The 21,507-nt window shown below is 46.5% G+C and overlaps 1 protein-coding gene across 1 annotated transcript; it reads right to left on the reverse strand.

Annotated features, from left to right (window-relative positions):
• Nucleotides 1–19,743: 19,743 nt before the first annotated feature.
• Nucleotides 19,744–21,020, reverse strand: LOC133760737 (PRA1 family protein 3-like). The gene is made up of 2 exons (XM_062193324.1): nucleotides 20,371–21,020; nucleotides 19,744–20,281 (listed from the first exon to the last, which is right to left on the reverse strand). Exon 1 carries the CDS (start codon nucleotides 20,938–20,940, stop codon nucleotides 20,374–20,376), a length of 567 nt encoding a protein of 188 aa, XP_062049308.1. The 5' UTR covers nucleotides 20,941–21,020; the 3' UTR covers nucleotides 19,744–20,281; nucleotides 20,371–20,373.
• Between the last annotated feature and the right edge of the window lie 487 nt (nucleotides 21,021–21,507).

Genomic DNA, 21,507 nt, shown 5'->3' on the forward strand with positions numbered 1-21,507 from the left:
ATTCCTCTGGGTCTCCCACGTGGGTTCAGGGACCCAAACACTTGGACCGTCTTCTACTGCTTTCCCAGGCCATAGCAGAGAGCTGGATGGGAAGTGGAGCAGCCAGGACACTCCTGGCATCTTCGTCAAAACAGCTGTAGATGTGTGGCTTTACTTCTAGTCTCTATTCTTTTCCAGTGGTTTACAGATCTGCTTTTATGCCAAGACCATCTTGTTTTAATTACTGTGGTTTTGCAGTATATTTTAAATATATATATATATATATATATTATTTAATCATATAGTATAATGACTCCTGTTTTGTTCTTTTTGCTCAAGATTGCTTTGGCTATTTGTGATCTTTATGGCTTCATACACATTTTAGGAGTGTTGTTTTCTAGTTCTATGAAAAATGTCACTGGAATTTTGATAGGGATTGCACTGAATCTGTGAATCACTTCGGGTATTATACATGTTTTAATGATCTTGCTTCTATCAATCTGTGAACACAGATGTCTTCCCGTTTCTTTGTGTCCGCTTCAATATCTTTCATTAATGATTTATACTTTTCATTATTGAGCTCTTTCACCTCTTTCATTAAATTTATTCCCAGGATTATTTTTTGCAGCTGTTGGAAAGGGGATTGCTTTTTGATGTCTTTTTCAGATGACTCACTCTTGGCGCATAACAATGCTACTGAATTTTATACACTGATTTTGCTAACTTTGTTTATTGGTTCTAATAGTGTTTTGGTGGAATTTTTGGTGTTTTCTATATATCACATCATGTCATTTGCAAATAGCAATGGTTTGGCTTCCTCCTTTCCAATTTGGATGCATTAGAGTACATTTTTCTTTCCTTTCTTCTTCTTTTTTTAAAGATTTATTTATTTTATTTGAAAGGCAGAGTTACAGAGAGGCAGAGGCAGAGAAAGGGAGAGAGGGGTCTTCCATCTGCTGGTTCACTCTCCAGATGACTGTAACAACTGGAGCTGTGCCAATCTGAAGCCAGGAGCCAGGAGCTTCGTCCAGATCTCCCACATAGGTGCAGGGGCCCAAGGAGTTGGGCCATCTTCCACTGCTTTCCCAGGCCACAGCAGAGAGCTGGATTGGAAGTGGAGCATCTCGGACTTGAACCGGTGCCCATATGGGATGCTGGCATTGCAGGTGGTGGCTTTACCTGCTATGCCACAGCGCTGGCCCCAGTGCATTTTTCTTTCTCTTGCTCTAGCTATGTCTTACAGTACAATGTTGAACAAGAATGGTGAAAGTGGGCAGCCTTGTCCTATTTCAGATCTTGGAGAGAAAGCTTCAGCTTTTCCCCATTCAATATGCTATTAGTTGTTGGGCTATTATATGTAGTCTTTATTATGTTGAGGTGTGTTCCTTCTATACCTAATTTGTTCAGAGTTTTTATCATCAAGAGATGTTAAATTTTATCAAATGCATTTTATGCATCTGTTGAGATTATCACATAATTTTGTCCTTTACTTCATTTATGTATATATCACATTTATTGATTTGTGTATATTGAATGATCTGTGCTTCCCTGGGTTGAATTCCTTTTTTTTTTTTTTAAACAATTTATTTTATTTATTTGAAAGAGAGAGTTACAAGTTAAAGAGAGAGGTAGAGACAGAGAGAGAGGTCTTCCATCCACTGGTTCACTCCCCAGATGGCTGCCACAGTCAGAGCTGCGCCGATCCGAAGCCAGGAGCCAGGAGCTTCTTCCGAGTCTCCCACATGGGTGCAGGGGCCCCAGGACTTGGGCTGTTTTCCACTGCTATCCCAGGCCATAGCAGAGAGCTGGATTGGAAGAGGAGCAGCTGGGACTAGAACCGGTGTCCATATGGGATTGCCAGCGCTTCAGGCCAGGGCTTTAACCTGCTGCACCATAGCGCTGGCCCCTGGGTTGAATTTCATTTAATCCTGAGGATGATATTTTCAATGTGCTGCTGAGTTCTGTTTGCTAACATTTTGTTGAGGATGTTTGCATCTATGTTTATCAAGGTTATTGGCTTCTGTTGTTATGTCCTTGTCTGGTTTTGGTATCAAGATAATGTTGATCTCAAAGAATGAATTTGGAAGAAGTTCTTCCTCTTCTATTTTTTGAAATAATTTTCGGGTTGGTGGTAATTCTTTAAAATTTGATGGAATTCCACAGCAAAGCCACATGCTCCTGAGCTTTTCTTTAATGGGATTTGTTGTTGTTGTTGTTACTGATTGACTCTCACTGCTGATTATTGGGCTGTTTAGGCATTCCGTTTCCTCATGGTTCCATCCTGGTAAAGGGTATTTATCCAAGAATTTGTGCATTCCCTCTGCGTAATTGAATTTGTCCCCATACAATTGTTCGTAGTTATGTGTGATGATCCTTTGTATATCTGTGGTGTCAGTCATAATGACCCATTCTTATCTCTGAGTCTATGTATTTGAATCCTCTCTTTTGTTCCTTTGTTAGTCTAGGTCAAGGTTTATCAAATTTGTTTTTATTTCCCAAGAACCAGTGCTTTGATTCATTGATTTTTTTTTGGGTATGGCTTTTAATTTCCGCATTTTATTTGTGCTCTGAATTTAATTATTTTTTTCCTTCTACCAATTTTGGGTTTGACTTATTCTTATTTTTCTAACCCCTTGAATTGTAGTGGTAAGTTCTTTTTATTTGAGATTTTTCTACTTTTTTAAAAAAATTTTTATTTATTTATTTATTTATTTTTTTGACAGGCAGAGTGGATAGTGAGAGAGACAGAGAGAAAGGTCTTCCTTTTTGCCATTGGTTCACCCTCCAATGGCTGCTGCAGCCAGCACATCGCGCTGATCTGAAGCCAGGAGCCAGGTGCTTCTCCTGGTCTCCCATGCGGGTGCAGGGCCCAAGCACTTGGGCCATCCTCCACTGCCTTCCCCGGGCCATAGCAGAGAGCTGGCCTGGAAGAGGGGCAACCGGGATAGAATCCGGCGCCCCAACCGGGACTAGAACCCAGAGTGCCAGCGCCGCAAGGCGGAGGATTAGCCTGTTAAGCCACGGCGCCGGCCTCTACTTTTCTTTAATACAGGCACTGACTGCTATAAACCTCTCTTACAGTACTGCTTCGGCTGTGTCCTAATAGATTTTTTTATGTTGCGTTTCTATTTTCATTTGTTTCAAGAAATTTTAAAATTTTCATCTTGATTCACTGATTATTCATGATGAAGTTGCCTAATTTATATGCATTGTGTAGATTCCAAAGTTTTTCTTTTTTTCGTTATTTTCTAGTTTGACTGCATTGTCGTTAGAAAAGATAACAGATGTGATTTTTGTTCTTTTGAATGTGTGGAGGCCTGTTTTGTGACCTACCGTATGATCTATCCTGGAAAGTGTTCCATGTGCTGCTGAGAAGAGTGCATATTCTGCATTTGCTGGGTGGAAATTTCTGTAGACGTCTGTTAGTCCCAATTGATCTCGGGCTCAATTTAACTCTGCCGTTTCTTACTTTTTTTGTCTAGATGAACTGTCTATTTCTGAAACTGAACTGTTAAAGTCTACTATTATTGTACTGGAGTCTTTATCTCCCTTATGTTTATTAATATTTGCTTTATGTGCTTGAGCGGTCCAATATTGGGTTCATATATATTTCAGGTGTTATTTCCTCTTGCCGGATCGAGCACTTTATCATTATATATTGACCTTCCTGGTCTCTTTTTACTGCTTTTGATTTAAAATCTATCATATTTGATAGAAGATTGGCTACTCTTGCTTTCTTTTGAGTTCCATTTGCATGGAATGTCTTGTCACATCCTTTCAGTTTTGGCCTAAGTGTGTCCTAGGAGGTGAAGTGCGTTTCTTGTATGCAGCCCGTATGTCTTTTAGTTGGAGACTTTAGTCCGTTGACAATTAAGGTAAATCATTGATAGGCAATGTCCTCCTACTGCCATTGTTATGCTCATTTTGTGTCTTTATTATAGTTTCTTTCTTTCTTTCTTTCTTTCTTTCTTTCTTTCTTTCTTTCTTTCTTTCTTTCTTTCTTTCTTTCTTTCTCCCTGTCTTAGAATCTTCGTTTGAGATTAAGTGATCTTCTTTAGTGGTGTTCTTTGATTTCTTGCTTATTTATAGTCAAAAGAAGTTTTTGTAAGCCTCAGAGTAACCACAAAGCAAAAACTTCTTTGATTCCTTGCCTATTGCTAAGTTAGAGGTTAGAGGTTTTTGCTCTGTGGTTACTCTGAGGCTTACAAAAACTTCTTTTGACTATAACAAGCTATCTTGAAATGATAAAAAGTTAATATTGATAATAAAGATAAGGAAAGAGACAAACACAAACAAGAGATAAGAAATTCTAATAAAGAACTCTACATTTGTTCTCCATTCCTGTCCACACTTTGAATTTTTAATGTTACATTTGACCGCTTTCAATATTGCCTTTTAACATTTTAATATAATGATTATAATTCTTTTAGTCTTCACAATAAAGATATAAATAGTGTTTTTTTAAGATGCATTTTTTATTTGGAATGTGGAGTTACAGAGAGACAAGGAGAGACAGAGATTTGCCATCTGCTGGTTCACTCCCCAAATGGCCACAACGGCTGGGGTTGGGCCAGGTCAAAGCCAGGAGCTTCCTCCAGGTCTCCCGTGTGGGTTCAGGGGCCCCAGCACTTGGCTCATCTTCTGCTGCCTTCCCAGATGCATTAGCAGCGAGCTGGATTGGGAGTGGAGCAGCTGGATTTCAAACCGGCACCCAAATGGGATGCCAGCATCACAGGTGGCAGTTTAACTTGCTATGCCACAATGCCAGCCTCACGATATCAATAGTTTACACATCACATTTTCAATAGCAGAGAATTCAGAATTTGTATAGTTATTCTTACCAGTGAATTTTCTACATTTGATATTTTTTTCTTACTTGTTAGCATCTCTTTCTTACAGTTTGGGCCGTTTTCTGCTGCTTTCCCAGGCACATTAGCAGGGAGCTGGATCAGAAGTGGAGCAGCCAGAATTTGAACCCACTACACCACAGCGCCGGCCTTGGGAAGTTTCCTGTTGTTATCTCTTTGAATGTGTTTTCTACCCCTGTGGTATTTCAAGTCCCTCTTGAACCCCAATAACCCCAATATTTCCTTTTTTCATGTTATCTCATTTTCCCCATAAGCTTTCTTCATTCCTCTCGATTCCTTTTAACTCCTCCAACTTTGTATTTTCAAATGGCTTGTCTTCTAGAAAGCTGAGTCTTTCTCCCATTGGATCTCTTATGTTGACGCCTTCTATCATGTTTTAATTTTCACTTAGTGTGGTTTTCAGTTGAAAGACTTCTGCTTAGTTTTATATAACTACTTCCATCTCTATCAAATTTCTCTGGTAGAGTGTTGCATCATTTCTCTGTGTTGTCTTGACTTTCAATGAGCTTCCTTCAAACAGTTTTTTTTTTTTTAAGATTTATTTATTTGAAAGTCAGAGTTACATAGAGAGAGGAGAGGGAGGGAGGGAGAGAGAGAGAGAGAGAGAGAGAGAGAGAGAGAGAGAGAGAGAAAGAGAGGTCTTCCATCCAATAGTTCACTCCCCAATTTGCCGCAACAGCCGGAGCTGCTCCAATCTGAAGCCAGGATCTTCTTCTGGGTCTCCCAGGTGGGTGCAGAGGCCCAAGGAGTTGGGCAATCTTCTACTGCTTTCCCAGGCCATAGCAGAGAGCTTGATCAGAAGTGGAGCAGCCGGGTCTCTAACCGGTGCCCATATAGGATGCCAGCGCTTCAGGCCAGGGCTTTAACCTGCTGCACCACAGCGCTGGCCCCAAACAGCTATTTTGAAGCCTTCATCCAAGAATTTGTAAATTTCAATTTCTGGGTGGTTGGTTTCTGGTACCTTGTTTTGCTCTTTGGGTGAGATCAGAGTTCGCTGGAATTTTCTGATGCTTGTTTGTGTACAATATCATCTTCGTGTGGAAGGATTCATTCAAGTGATCTGGCTTCATTTGTGGCTGTCCTTCTAGACATTCTGAGTAATTTGTTTGTTTTTTCTGAACCCATGGATACATCCGCTATTTCAGTACGAGACAGCACCCTAAGCTGCAGTTCCCCCCAGGTCTGCTATCGATACTTTTTACTGACTCAATAATACAATACTCCCCAAATTCAATTTTTTTCCCAAATATTCAGATGATGTTTTTTTTTTTTTAATTTTTATTTGACAGGTAGAGTCATAGACAGTGAGAGGGAGGGACAGAGAGAAAGATCTTCCTTCTGTTGGTTCACCCCCAAATGGCCGCCACGCCCAGCACGCTGCGCCGATCCGAAGCCAGGAGCCAGGTGCCTCCTCCTGGTCTCCCATGCGAGTACAGGGGCCCAAGGACCTGGGCCATCCTCCATAGCCCTCCCGGGCCACAGCAGAGAGCCGGACTGGAAGAGGAGCAACTGGGATTAGAACCTGGTGCCCATATGGGATGCTGGCGCCACAGGCGGAGGATTAACCAAGTGAGCCACAGCGCCGGCCCCAGCTGATGTGTTCTTTAGCATGAACCGGAGACATGCCTGAAAAGGAGTGGTCTGTCCCTAAAAGCTTCTCCCTGGACCAGGGTAGGTCAGACTCCTTGTCCTATGTCCACAAATGCCACAAGGCTACATGATGCCCAGGGTCCTCAGCCTACCAAGACAGTGCAGCCTAGAGGTGAGGCTGAAGTTCACCCTGCTGTGACCTGTCTGCCTCTGAGGTGGGGCTCACTGCCCAGCACTGCACTTGCCAGCCACAGGTGTGGTGCTGGCTTGGGTAGAAGACCACTCAGCCAGGGCCACAGAGCTCTGCTGGGCACTGAAGCACGTCCAGAGGTCACTTTGTAGGCACTGGCCTGGGGACAGGGACCATTAGCCCAATGCTGAGTTTCATCAACCTTTGACTAAGTTTCAAACAGTTCTGTGATTCCTCACTGTCTGTCCAAGGTTGTGGGAGGAGTCATGGAGGCAGGCAGGTCCTACATGGGTCACCCCTGGGTCTCACAGTCACCATGCCTGATGCAATCTTGGAAATGCACACCAGGCTTTCAAGAAGTCTCTTGCCAGAGGAAGTCTCTCTCATCAAGGTGCAGGTCTCTGCCTGGTGCTGGCCTAAGTCAAGAACCTCTGTCCACAGGCACTTGCCTCAATATGGAAACCCTTAGGGTGTTACTAGCCCAGCAATAAGTCTCAAGACACAGTCCTGTGTCCCCTTGCTGTATGCCCAAGGTTGGAAGAGAGTGACACAGGCACCCATCTGGTCATCCAGACTGGCCCCAGGCTGATCACACCTGGATCCCAAATCCCAAGTCCTTACAAAGTCCTAGGGTCCACAAAACCAACATGGGGCTGGCAGTGATAATGCCTAAATGAGTCTGACTCCCTGGAATATTCCTTCATTGTACCTTGCTGGTGATTGGACCACCATTTACTGATGTGGTCAAGGGTATATTAATTCTTGTACTCCAGGTTCTTGTCACGCCAAGTGCTGACATGTATATGGTTCACAAAATGATAAAGTTTATTTTAAAGGTGAGGAAGTGAATACACACACACACACACACACACGAGAGCATGGGTTGCCCTGTCATGAGTGGGCAGTGGGCCACGATATTGCCCAAAAGGAGAACGGGTCAGAGTGGGGAATCAGAGAGAGTACCCGACTGCCCCTCCAGCTGTTGTCTATGGCCAAGGAGAGATCCCTTCTTTATTGTTGGTTTCCTTTATGAGCTGGGGTGTGGTGTCTCCAGGCATGAAGCCACTTGGGAATTGGGTGGCACCTTTAGAAGTTCTGCGTGGAGCTCAGTTATCCATATATTCATGGCGTCCCCACTTAGGTCCCAGATGAAGCAGATGCATCCTGGGAAAGGGTGCATTTTGATTGACAAGTAGGAAGATAGAATTACATGGGAGCTTGTGACTTCCAGCTCAGAGACCTAACTGGTTCCTGCCTACCCCACATCATTGCCACCTGGCCTATTTTACTAAAGCCGTCCCATTCCCAAGAAGCAGTCTCTGAGGGCCTTAACTTAGCTCCCTTCCTCTTCTGCACCAGGGGAGTCCTAGTCTTGGGGTGCTTACTTGTAGTGATGGGGGCCTCACTATCCAAGCTCAGAGGTACCTGCCTGGCACGTTGGTTGCGTAATGAGCCTGTTATGGTGAAAGTTCTTTAACTGTGAGTTCCTGGTCCCTGGACCCTTCTGTGTCTCCAGGCAGTGCTACATGTTAGAGTTGTTTCCTCACTGGGTCTGATACCAAGCCTGTTATATTCTGATGAATGCAAGCAGTTGGCTCTGCTCTGTCCTGTGGCTCAGGGGAGCCCAGTGAGAAGTCCGCTGTTTCTTTGCATTTTCAAATTGGGCCATGGCATCCAGGCTTCACAAGGACTGGCTGGAATGGGTGGTATGTTTCGGGAGTGGGGTGGGGAGTGCCTAGAGCACTTGTTTCTGAATTTGCATAACGAGTGCTTTGCTTTTATCTGAGGGCTGCCTGAGTGGGAGGCTCTTGGAGGTTGCAGGTGGCTGCAGAGGGGCTACAAAACGGTCATAGCTCCCTGGGTTCTGTCCCTGGGACCCCCGGACTGCGCTCAGTCTGCCTCCAGCCCTTCATGCTCTCTCGCGGCTCAGCTGGGCCCGGCGTCGCCTCTCATTTCTCACTCCCTCGCCAGAGCTCCCATATTTCTCCCATTTTAGTGTGTGCTTCTATTTGCGCCACCTGTACCGTTTTCTCACAGCTTTTGTTTTCTCTTGGATTTATTGACTATTTCCTCATTCCACGTTCCTCCTGCAAGTTTAAAAGTCGTTAAATTACATTCTTAAGTGGCTACCTGAAAGTTTTACCAAGCATATTTCCAAAACAAATGAAAGTTAATACGTCATCCTCTCCTGAGTAGTTCAAGGACTTCTGAGCACCTCAACCTTCACCTTCTCATTGTCACCGCCTGTTAGCACTATTTCTTTCTTCATTTGCCACAGGCATTATTCTTGCTGTTTTCTACAGCCAGTGTTTATATACATTTGCCCAAGCATTGGTCACTTTCTTTCTTTTTCTTTTTTTAAAGATTTATTTTATTTATTTGAAAGGCAGAACTACAGAGAGAGGTAGAGACAGAGAGAGAGAGGTCTTCCATCCTCTGGTTCACTCCCCAGATGGCCGCAACGGCCGGAGCCGGGCCAATCCGAAGCCAGGAGCCAGGAGCTTCTTCCAGGTCTCCCGCACGGGTGCAGGGGCCCAAGGAGTTGGGCCATCTTCCACTGCTTTCCCAGGCCATAGCAGAGAGCTGGATTGGAAGAAGAGCAGCCAAGACTAGAACCAGCGCCCATATGGGATGCCAGCGCTTCAGGCCGGGGTGTTAACCCGCTGTGCCATAGCGCCGGCCCCATCACTGGCCACTTTCTGGGAGCTGCTTTTCATTTTCAGCAGAGGTCTGTTGGTTTTAGTGAGAAAAATCTCAGCTCTTGTTTTTCTGAAAATGTCTTAATTCCTCCTCATTGCTGAAAGAGAATTCCTTTGGGCGTACAAGTCTTGGTCGGTGATTAAAATTCTCTTAGACTTTATTGCTGCTGTCAATAATAACGTCACTGGCCGCGTTGTCCTTCCTGCCTTTTGGTCTCTACTACTATGAAGAGTCACTGTGTTGTGTTAAGATGTAGATTTCTTTTTCACTTAAGCCACACTGAAAATTTGTGATAGACTCATTCTGAGCGTAGTGCTCCACATCGGTTCTGAAAATGTTCATTTACGATTTCTTCCAATGGTCTGTCCTCTGTACTCCCTCTTCTCTTGTTCCAGAACTCACACATGGTTGGTTAGACTTTTTCACTTTATTCTCCACCTTTACGAACCAGCATTGTCACCAGAGCGCAGCAGTTTGCTTCTTGCTGAGCAGGAATCAACACCTCCACTAGAAGTAGTTATCACACAGAGTAATTCATTTGCAGCCAATAAGGGAGTCGACCACAGTGAATTATTTCCCAAGCCATGACCCCTGAGCAAGGGCACATGGGCATCTTCTATTTGCAGGAGAAATGAGTATTCCAGAGGGAAAGCTTGTCATCACACGAAGGGGGACGTACAAGCTCATGCAGGTGCGGTTTAGAAACATGCCAACACGTGTCAGATGCTATGGTGATAAGGCTGAAGTGAGTCCCGAGATCTTAGCATTGAACTAGAGCAAAGGGCAACGCTTGGATACCTCCTGACACATCGGTGTGGGCATTGCCCTTGCAGTGGGTCTAGACCAGCTCTGGGTGGCTAGTGCTTACATTGTTCCCTGGGATATCGTGGAGAACCTGAAAAACAACTCTGGAAAACATCAGGCGCTCTGGAAGCGTTGCAGTCTTGAAGTAGAAGTGAGTCACAATAAAGATCTCTCTGTTGCTTGAGGCATTAGCTGGTGGCAACTTCATGCACTCTTTTTTTTTTTTTTTTAATTATTTCTTTGTGTTACATTATAGAGCATGCTCTCACACTTTCTTTTAGTTTAAAATTCTCCCTTTGGATTAGCTAAATGTGTCATTAGAATCATCAATCTAAGGGCCAGTGTCATGGTAAGGGCCACTGCTCATGATGCTTGCAGCCAACCTAGGAACACTGGTTGAAGTCTTGGCTATGTTCATTCTAATCTAGCTTCCCACTAATGCACTTGGGAAGGCAGTAGATGAAGGCATCTCTCTCTGTCTCTGTCTCTCTCTGTCCCTTTGCCTTCCAGATAAACAAATCTTTAAAAAAGATAAATCTAATTTTTAAAAAATATTTACTTATTTCTTTGAAAGGCAGAGTTACAGAGACAGAGAGAAAGGTCTTCCATCCATGGGTTCACTCCTCAAATGACTGCAACAGCTAGTGTTGAGCCAGTCTGAAGCCAGGAGCCAGGAGCTTCTTCCAGGTCTCCCATGTGGGCACAGGGGCCCAAGCACTTGAGCCACCTCCACTGTTTCTCAGGCACATTAGCTGAATCAGAAGTGGAGCAGCTGGGGTTTGAACTGGGATGGGATGTTGGCATTGCAGGCGGTAGCTTTACCCACTTTGCCACAACGCCAGCCCCCTAAGTTTTTGTTTTAATTGGCACATCTTTATTTCTAGAAGGATCACCTGGCTTCAGTAATTCATATGCACCACACTAGCGTTCTCCTTATGGCAGCTGTGAAAACACGTTTGCAGACCTCCAACTACAAAGAGCACAAGTGGCCAAGGGCCCAGCGGCTGTCATCCCCAAGTACATTAGTTTCCGAGTCATTCCTGGGGCTGACCCCGGCCAGTGACTGCGTGCGGCAGGGACACCTGGGCTGGCCTGTTCTTGGGAGACCCGGGACTTCTCTGATGGCTGCCTTTGGCCCAAGGACTCCCCACCGAATTCAACTATTCAGAAACCTAGGCAGTTGCAACCCAGGCTTTCTTGTCTCTCTCTCTCTGCCGCTCAGGGCCACACTTGCTGCCTATTCTGGCGGCTCTCCCAGCCTTTTCAGGCCTCCTCCCCAAGTGCTCACGTAGGCATTTCTCCAAGCTAAATCCTTGCACATTTAACCCAGTCTTGGTGTCTGCTCTGTGAAGAACCCAGATTAACTCTCTCTCAGACCCTTTCTCTGTGTATACACACTCTACATACATACACATGTGAATTGCATATATAAACACATTATTGTGTATTGTTTGCATACTTACATCTTCTAGATACAACAGGCACACACGTGTTCTGAATCATCCAACAAGGTGTGTCACCCCTGCATGCTTGACTGTTTCATAGACAAAGATTGCAGATTTACCGTCCTTGGCGGATAAGTCACTTACGCCACATTCTGTTTCTGCGGTTCATGCTCACTGAGCAATTCCTTACAGGACTGTGTGGCTCTGACTCAATGGTTCGAGAAAGGAGGCTCCAGGCAGCGCTGGGGGAGCAGGGAGCTCTGTAGCTAGGTCCCGGGGGATGAGTAAGATGTAGAGGGGAGCAGGAAGGAGGGCTGCTAGCGTGAGCAGAGGCGCTGAGCCTGCCTGGGCCTGCGAGGGAGGGGCAGGGAAGGCGGTTTTGTGGGGTAGGTGGCTTAGCCCACCCTCTCCGAACCTTGCTTAGAGTGAGCCGGGCCTGGGCTGTCAGGTAGGGGAGGCTACCCCAGTGAGGTGGGTACTGGGGGTGGGGTTTGCTCGAGATCTAGCAGAGACATTATTCCAAGGAGCACTCCATTTCTGTGCCCAGATGCTGGGCAAGTCCTTGCTGCTGTGGCATGCTGATAAGCATCTGTGGCTGTACCTGGGGCTCCCTAATCACCTCTGATGTTGACAAGGGGTAAGCGGACTGAGACAGGTTCTTGCCACCCATGGGGAGGCCAGGGCTGTGGCAGAGGCCGGTAGCTTGTGGTGGGGAGAAGGGGCCTTTTACCTGAGCTACTGCAAGAGCAGCTGGCATCAGACTCCTCAGGGTGTGTCCTGGGAGGTCACTCTGGGACGCCAAATCCAAGCAGAGTGGCCCAGTAGAGAGGTGTGGGAGCCAAAGAGGGATGGTGGGATCTAGAAAGATCTAGAAAGATGAGTGTGAGGGGTGTAAGCCAAGGGGGGGGGGCTCCCGAGCATGGGCCCTGGCAAGATTCTGTCCCTTTTTTCCCCAAGTTACTTATCAGCATTTAAAATTTTTTTTTATAAAAGCTTTTATTTAATAAGTATAAATTTCCTAGGTACAACTTTTGGATTATAGTGGTTCTTCCCCCTATACCTGCCCTCCTACCCCCAAACTGTCCCACCTCCTACTCTCTCTTCCATCCCATTCTTCATTAAGATTCATTTTTAATTATCTTTATATACAGAAGATAAACTCTACACTAAGTAAAGATTTCAACAGTTTGCACCCACACAGACACACAAAGTCTAAAGTACTATTTGAAGACTAATTTTACTGTTAATTCTCATAGTATAACACATTAAGGACATGGGGAGCAAGTGCACAGTGACTCCTGTTGTTGATTTAACAATTGACACTCTTATTTATTTATTTTTTGACAGGCAGAGTGGACAGTGAGAGAGCAGAGAGAAAGGTCTTCCTTTGCCGTTGGTTCACCCTCCAATGGCCGCTGTGGCTGGCGCACTGCGCTGATCTGAAGGCACGAGCCAGGTGCTTCTCCTGGTCTCCCATGCGAGTGCAGGGCCCAAGCACTTGGGCCATCCTCCACTGCCCTCTTGGGCCACAGCAGAGAGCTGGCCTGGAAGAGGAGCAACCAGGACAGAATCCGGCGCCCCGACCGGAACTAGAACCTGGTGTGCCGGCGCCACAGGTGGAGGATTAGCTTATTGAGCCGCAGCGCCAGCCGACACTCTTATTTATGATGTTGGTGATCACCTGAGGCTCTTGCCATGAGCTGCCAAGGCTATGGAAGCTTCTTGAGTCCACAAACTCTGACATTATTTAGACAGGGCCACAAAGTGGAAGTTCTCTCCTCCCTTCAGAGAAAGGTACCTCCTTCTTTGATGACCCCTTCTTTCCACTTGGATCTCACTTACATAGATCTTTCATGTAGATCATTTTTCGTCACAGTGTCTTGGCTTTCCATGCCTGAAATGCTTTCATGGGCTTTTCAGCCAGATCCATTGGCTATTCTTTGCAGTAGTGGGCGCCTGTCTCCATCCACCTTCTATCCCACCTAAGTTTCGATGGACATGGACATGGACATGATTCCCCTGAGGTCCCAGAACCATCTTTTCAGTTGTGAACTAAAGACCAGCAAAGATGACCACTTTAGAGTGGACCATGACCAAAATGAGCACGTTTAAGAATGGTCAGTTTAGGTGCAGGTGCAAAGGCTGAACGGCACATTGTTGAAGCAGAGGCGATGAATTAGTAAGGCCGTCCTGTGAAAGTCATTCTGGCAACTTCGAAAACTGGTGGCTCCCATTGGTGGCTTTGAAATAGCGCCACGTGGGGTTGGTGTTGTGGCATAGCGGGTAAAGCCACCGCCTGCAGTGCCAGTATCCCATATGGGCACTGGTTTGAGTCCCGGCTGCTCCACTCCTGATCCAGCTCTCTGCTATGGCCTGGAAAAGCAGTAGAAGATGGCCCAAGTCCTCGGGTCCTTGCACCCGTGTAGGAGACCTTGAAGAAGCTCTTGGCTCCTGGCTTTGGATCGGAGCAGCTTCAGACACTGCAGCCAATTGGGGAGTGAACCAGTGGATGGAGGATCTCTCTCTCTCTCTCTCTCTCTCTCTCTCTGCCTCTCCTTCTCTCTCTGTGTAATTCTGACTTTAAAATAAATAAATAAATTTTTAAGATTTATTTTATTTATTTGAAAGACAGAGTTACAGAGAGAAGTAGAGACAGAGAAAGAGGTCTTCTATCTGCTCGTTCACTCCCCAGATGGCCACAACAGCCAGAGCTGCACCAATCCAAAGCTAGGAGCCAGGAGCTTCTTCCGGGTCTCCCAGGTTGGTGCAGGGACCCAAGGACTTGGGCCATCTTCTACTGCTTTTCCAGGCCATAGCAGAAAGCTGGATCAGAAGAGGAGCAGCCGAGACTAGAACCTGTGCCCATATGGGATGCCGGTGCTTCAGGCCAAGGTGTTAACCTGCTGTGCCACAGCACCAGCCCTAATAAATAAATCTTAAATAATCTAAAAAAAAAAAAAAAAAGAAAAAAAAAACAAAAAGAAATAGTACCACCTGTGGCCATCAAGTTGCAGTGTGGTTCCAGGTGTGGGTGTGTTAGTGGAACCCACTTAATAGATGTGGAGGAAGATGCAGAGGCAGATGAAGAGGAGGAGGACATGGGCCGGCGCCGTGGCTCAACAGGCTAATCCTCCGCCTTGCGGTGCCAGCACACCGGGTTCTAGTCCCGGTCGGGGCGCTGGATTCTGTCCTGGTTACCCTTCTTCCAGGCCAGCTCTCTGCTATGGCCCGGGAGTGCAGTGGAGGATGGCCCAAGTCCTTGGGCCCTGCACCCCATGGGAGACCAGGAGGAAGCACCTGGCTTCTGGCTTCGGATCAGTGCAGTGTGCCAGCCGCAGCGGCCATTGGCGGGTGAACCAACAGTAAAGGAAGACCTTTCTCTCTGTCTCTCTCTCTCACTGTCCACTCTGCCTGTCAAAAATTAAAAAAAAAAAAATGAAGAGGAGGAGGACGTGAAACTAGTAGGTGTATCTGGAAAGCGATGCACCCTGGAGGAGGCAGCACCGCACCGGTACCATGGAGAAAAGGAGAACTTGTTGCTGATGGAGATGACAAAGATGGGGATGACAACGATTTTGAATGCAAGGAAAACTGAAGAAAAACCTCCAGTGAAGAGATCTATAGGAGATTCCCAGCCAAAAATGCACAAAAATCAAACCAGCAGGGAAAAAAAGCGCAACACCAAGATCAAAAGGTCACGCATTCTGCCAAAAACAGGAAAAATCTCCTGCAACACCAAAAGGACCTAGTTCTGGAGAAGACATTAAAGCAAAAATGCAAGCGTACATAGAACAAGGTGGTTCTCTTCTCAAAGTGGAAGTCAAGTTCATCCATTACGTGAAAAAACGCTTCTTAGGAGTTTATTTAAGAAAACACTTTAAACAGCTTGTCAAAATTCCCCGTCTTATTTCTGTAACAGTTGGTATCTGGCTGTCCTTTTTGGATGCAGAGTGAGAACTTCCCGTACCATGTTTGATAAATGTTCCAGGTTCTATTGCCAAGAATGTGTTGTCTAAAATACCTGTTTTGGTTTTTTTTTTTTTTTAAAGATTTATTTATTTGAAAGGCAGATTTACAGAGAGAGATAAAGAGAATCTATCTTCTATTCACTGCTTCATGCCCCAAATGGCCACAACAGCCAGGGCTGGGCCAGGCCGAAGCCAGGACTTCATCTGGGTCTCCCACGTGGACCATCTTCTGCTGCTGTCCCAGGCCATTAGCAGGGAGCTGGATCGGAAGAGGAGCAGCCAGGACTCCAATCAGTGCCCAAACCAGCACACACAAGGGATGTGGGCACTGCAGCCGGTGGCTCAACCCGCTGCACCACAGTGCTAGCCCCGCCTGTTTAGTTTTTAAAGATGGAATCCGCCCTTTGCCTGGTTTTAATTGTGTGTGGAATGTTACGACAGGACACAGTAGTATCGGTGGTCAGATGTGGAAATGGTGGGGAGAGAAAAACATACAAGTGAAATAAACTCAGAATTAAAAGAAAGAGAGATGGTAGCCAGATGGAAGAGATGGGCCCAGGAAAGCCCAGGAAAGGGGAGGGGCTTTGGTGTCGCCTTTGCAAGAGGATGAGTGGGTGGGGTACATCCCCCTCTGTCCAGGGAGGGGCTTGCTTTTCGCGCTGGATCTGGCTGACTTGGTGCTGAGGCTGGCAGAGGCCTGGTCGGCCCACAGCTTGTGCTGGATCTCCGTTGTCTGTTCTGATTGTCCTGCTCAGTATATTGTCCTTGATGCAGAGTTGGGAGGGAGAATGAAGGTGCTAGGAGACTAACGGTGGCCTCCAAGAGGCCGTGAGCAGGCAGTGAGGAGGCCACACTCACTCCGATGACATTTCCCAGGGATGAGTGCGGGGTCCTAGACAAGGGCTCAGAAGTTCACCCAGAGGGGTTGCAGCAGGGAAGGGGCACTACTTACTTTGTGTCTGCTCTTACTGCCCCAGCAAGATGGCTGGATCTCCTCCCAGGCCCTGGAATGCCTTGTGTTCTCGCTGGGGTTTCTACTGCTGTCCTCGCAGGGGCCTGCTGAGGCCACAAGACAGCCTCCGGTGGCATCTGGCTTAGATAGCTTCCCCTGGAACAGAGACAACATCGTAATTGCCACCAGAAGCTCCAGAGACCCCAGCCTCACTGCCACAGCCTCTGCTGCTGCCACCTGGCACCAAGTCATGTCCCCTCCAAGGCTGCTCCCGTCACTGCTCCAAGCCCGCCACGGAGCTGCTTCCCACGTCCCCCTACCGTGGTGCCTTAAATCGAACCCTTCACTCACAAGACCAGATGCCAAATGAGCCTCCTCCCAGGTTTACCAGAGGTGAGTGTTTAACTGTGGTGTTTGTTTCAGATGTTCCTCCCTGCCTTTTGGATGTGATTAAGTGCTGGATATAGCTGAAGTCCTGCCCTGATCATCTATGGCTGTTGCCTTCTGTTTCCACTGAAATCACCATGCCAGCTTTTATCCTTTTTCTGTCTGTTCCTCCTCTCCTTCTTTTTAAAGATTTATTTATTTATTAGGAAGTCAGAGTGAGAGAGGGAGAGAAAGATTGAGGTCAAGATCGAGATCTTCTAACTGCTAGTTCACTCCCTAGGGCTGGACCAGGCCAAACCCAGGAGCCAGGAACTTCATCCAGGTCTCCCACATGGGTGCAGGGTTCCAAGTACTCGGGCCATCCTCTGTTGCTTTCCTGAGTCCATTAGCAGGGAGCTGGATCAGAGGTGGAGTATCTGGGACACAAACCAGTGCCCATATGGGATGCTGGTGTCCCAGGTGGTGGCTTAATTCCCTGTACCACAATACCGGCTCCTTCTGTACTTTTTCTGCATGCAGAGTGTGTGTATGTATGAGATGTAGTGTTATTTTCCTGTGCTTGAAAAATTTATAGAAGTGGTTATTTGCTTTTTTAAAAAAAGATTTATTTATTTGAAAGACACAGTTACAGAGAGAGAGAGAGAGAGAGAGAGAGAGATCTTCTATCTTCTGGTTCATTCACCAAATGGTGGCAAGAGCCATGGCTGGGCCAAGCCAAAACCAGGTTCCTGGCACTTCATCTGGGTCTCCCATGTGGGTTGCAGGGATTCAAGTACTTGGACCATCTTCCATTGCTTTCCCAGGCACATTAGCAGGGAGCTGGAAAGGAAGTGGAGCAGCCAGGACTCGAACCAGCACTCATATGGGACGTTGGCACTGCAGGCGGTGGCTGCGCTGTCATGTGGCCCCAGTTATTTGCTTTTGCAACTTTCTCCTCCTTCTTGTCACTTGGTTTTGTTTTTGAGATTTCTCTGTGTTGATATAGGTAGACTGAAGGATTCATTTTAACTGCCGTATCTGTTAGGTGGGAATTAGCCTACGTGTGTGGAAGCGGCCCGAGGAAAGCAAAGCACACACAGAGAGGAAGGTAGCCCCAGCTTTGCAAACACGCCTTGGAAGCGGCCCACAGCCCAGTAACCTTCTAGGTGGTCCCAGCCTTCCCCTCAAGGAAGGCAGCACCAGGAGATGCCTCTGCCCCATGTCAAGGGGGCTACCCAGTCCGATAACATCGGCTAATAAAACCCAGGAGGAATTTTACCTACTTCACACCCAGCAAACCCTCTGTGCAGGGGAATGGGAGGAGTGGGGCGGGGGAGACCCAGACCCCAGACCCTCACACGCCCACGTCTAAATGCGCAGGGCACTCAGCTCTCAGTTCTTTGCTGAGATGCCCGCCTGGTCTGTCAGCGGTTTTCTCTTCATTTGCCTTGTACCTGGCTCACCCCAGTCAGTGACTGGGCACACTCAGATCTGCTGGAGAGGCGCCCACCGCTCTGACGGACGCCTACCTCATTCAACCTTGCTACCTTGCTTACCGCTGCTTTCTGTCTCATGTCCAAAATTCTTTTCCTGCAGGAAGACAAGAGCCTCTATTCCAGCCATGTCTGCTAACGCATCCGCTTTCCTATTGAGAGAAATGTAGCCACAAGGAATACCTTGGCTCGTGTCCAGGTGCTAGTGTGGGAATTGGTTTGTGGCTGGAGGAATTACTGGGAGGTGAGTTTGTGCTTTGTGCGTTTATAACTTTACTGAGCATTTCCACGTTGCCCTCGAGCTTATGGTCTTGCTAGAAACAGATGAGGGTTTCTGTTTATCCGCATCCTTGCCAAGTATTGTCAAAGTTGAAGATCTTTGCTAAATTGTTGGACATGAAATGGACTTGCCTTATAGTTCAAGTTTCATTTCCCTGATTTCTTTCCCATGTTTTTGGCAACTGAGGTTTCTTCTATGAATACATTTTTCATATATTTTGCTCACTTTTCTGTTGGGATGTTTGTCTTTTCTTATTATTTGTGAATATGTATATATTCAGATACTGATTTCTTGTCAATTACATGTTTTGTAAATATCTGATTTGGTTTGAATTGTCTTTTTCTTTTTTTTTTTTTTTGACAGGCAGAGTGAATAGTGAGAGAGAGAGACAGAAAGGAAGGTCTTCCTTTTTGCCGTTGGTTCACCCTCCAATGGCCGCTGTAGCCGGCGCATCGCGCTGATCCGAAGCCAGGAGCCAGGTGCTTCTCCTGGTCTCCCATGCGGGTGCAGGGCCCAAGGACTTGGGCCATCCTCCACTGCCTTCCCGGGCCATAGCAGAGAGCTGGCCTGGAAGAGGGGCAACCGGGATAGAATCCGGCGCCCCGACTGGGACTAGAACCCGGTGTGCCGGCGCTGCAAGGTGGAGGATTAGCCTGTTGAGCCACGGCGCCGGCCCTTGCATTGTCTTTTAATGTTGCTTCTTATATATCTTTTGTCATATACAAATTTCAAATTATAATGTGGTCAAATGCTCCAATTTTTTCCTTTCATGTGATATTTTTCTCAAAGTTTTAAAGCTTTAAAAAGTAATGTCCAGGTCTTTAACCCACTTAGAATGTTTGTGTATGATGTAAGATAGGAATCTAATTTCCCCATTTCCATATGTACAATCAACAGTCACAGTATCATCTGTTGGAAATCTCACGTAACCCAACTGGTTTTTCTTTCTTTTTTTTTTATTTCACTTTATTTATTTTGTCTTTTTTTAAACAAGTCTGTCAAGAATAATACAGGTAACACAGCTGTAATCTCTGTAAGGAAGAAACCATGAAGTTTGCAACGAGTACAGGCTGGAGAAAAACATATGACTAGCATTTCAAAAATTTACAAAACTTTAGCAAAATATTCTAGACAGCTATCTTTATATTTGTAAACAAAGTATAAACAACTGGTTTCTCCAGTTTCCACTGCACGTCAAACAGGAGGCCAAGTGATAGAGATCATCTTTGATTTTAAAAGAATAATAATAAAAACTCAGCTAATTTATACCCCACACATGAGAATCCTAGGGAATTTTCCGGGGAGGGATTAGCTCAAGGGGATTTGATACAAGCTCACGCGTGGCATTATCTACTTCAACAGCCTTTCACTTACTCCTATGGCCTTGATATTTTACAACTACTTTCTCCCCTGCAAGATAGCAGTATTGTTGCTGTGGAATTCCTAATTCTTTTACTCCTCTCAAGAAATAGTCATGAGCCATTTCCTTCCAGTCTGCATAAACAAACTTGAAACTCTGGACGCTCTGGGCGGGGTGGGGAGGTTTTCTTTCAGTTTTTGAGGCCTTTCCTCTGTAACACCAGAGCTGTTAACGGCTGGGCCTACACATGCATGCTGCCATAGGTAGTTGGGTGTGCGTGCGCCTCCTATTTCAAAAACACAAACAGAAAGTGGGTCTGGTCAAGGGTGAACGGTAACTCCATTCCTGCTGCCACCCTGTCACCAGAGAAGCTACCATTTACTCCTTCACTTTGCTGATGTACTCAGTGAATTTGTTGATGTTGCCCTCCTGCTGTTCTAGGGCACCGAGGACAATGCCCATGGGTGTCCTCTTCAGCCCTATCCCTTTCATTTTATTCTCCAGCTTGTTCTTGAGGTTCTGAAGTCTCAGCGATGCAGGGGTGAACATCAACAGCAAAGGGAAAGTGATGCCGAACACAAAGACCATGACGCTGCCAAACATGGATATGAGGAAGTAGCTAGCCAGCGTGACCACCATCACGAAAGTCGTGGGGTACTGCTTCTGCATCCGGTGGAGGATGTCTTTGTTGTGGGCTGCCCACACAAACCCCGTGAACACCAGCACCACCACGATTCCCCCGAGGATCATGTTGAAGGGGCTCAGAAACCCCACGATGGAAATCATCACGGCAGCCATCACCAGGTAGTTGGTCTGGTAGTACAGCAGGTTGCTCACCACACGGTTGTTCCATTTGGAAATGTCCCTGAAGTCCGGCCGGGCGAAGCGGTCAGAGCCCAGGAAGAAATCGTCCCAGGCGCGGAATGGGGCAATATTCACATCCATGTCTTCTTGGCTTTCGGTTCTTCGCCTCCGGAATTTGGTGGTGGCGGCAGCGGCAACCTAGCCGGGTTAAAGAGCTGACAGCGGCTCTGTCTCGATTGGCTCTCACCCAGCTGGTTTTTAAGGCTACTTTTGTCATATATGATATTTTACTATCGTTGTCAGTCTCTCTGTTTCTTTTTGTCATTACTTTACTTTTTAATACTGTTATAGCTTTAAAATAAGTCCCCACACCCCTTTTTTAAAAAAGATTTATTTATTTATTTGAAAGTCAGAGTTACACAGAGAGGGAAGGAGAGGCAGAGAGAGAGAGAGAGAGAGAGAGAGAGAGAGGTCCTCCATCTGCTGGTTCACTCCCCAAATGGCCACAATGGCCGGAGCTGCACCAATCCGAAGCCAGGAGCCAGGAGCTTCTTCCAGGTCTCCCACGTGGGTGCATGGGCCCAAGGACTTAGGCCATCTTCTACTGCTTTCCCAGGCCATAGCAGAGAGCTGGATAGGAAGTGGAGCAGCCAGGACTCGAACCGGTGCCCATATGGGATGCCAGCACTGCAGGTGGCGGCTTTCCTC

This window comes from Lepus europaeus, chromosome 5, assembly GCF_033115175.1.
Source record: "Lepus europaeus isolate LE1 chromosome 5, mLepTim1.pri, whole genome shotgun sequence".
Taxonomy (NCBI): Eukaryota; Metazoa; Chordata; class Mammalia; order Lagomorpha; family Leporidae; genus Lepus; species Lepus europaeus.

Excerpts from the sequence above, each read along its gene's own strand:
- LOC133760737 (XM_062193324.1), bottom strand. The coding sequence starts at position 20,940 with ATGGATGTGAATATTGCCCCATTCCGCGCCTGGGACGATTTCTTCCTG.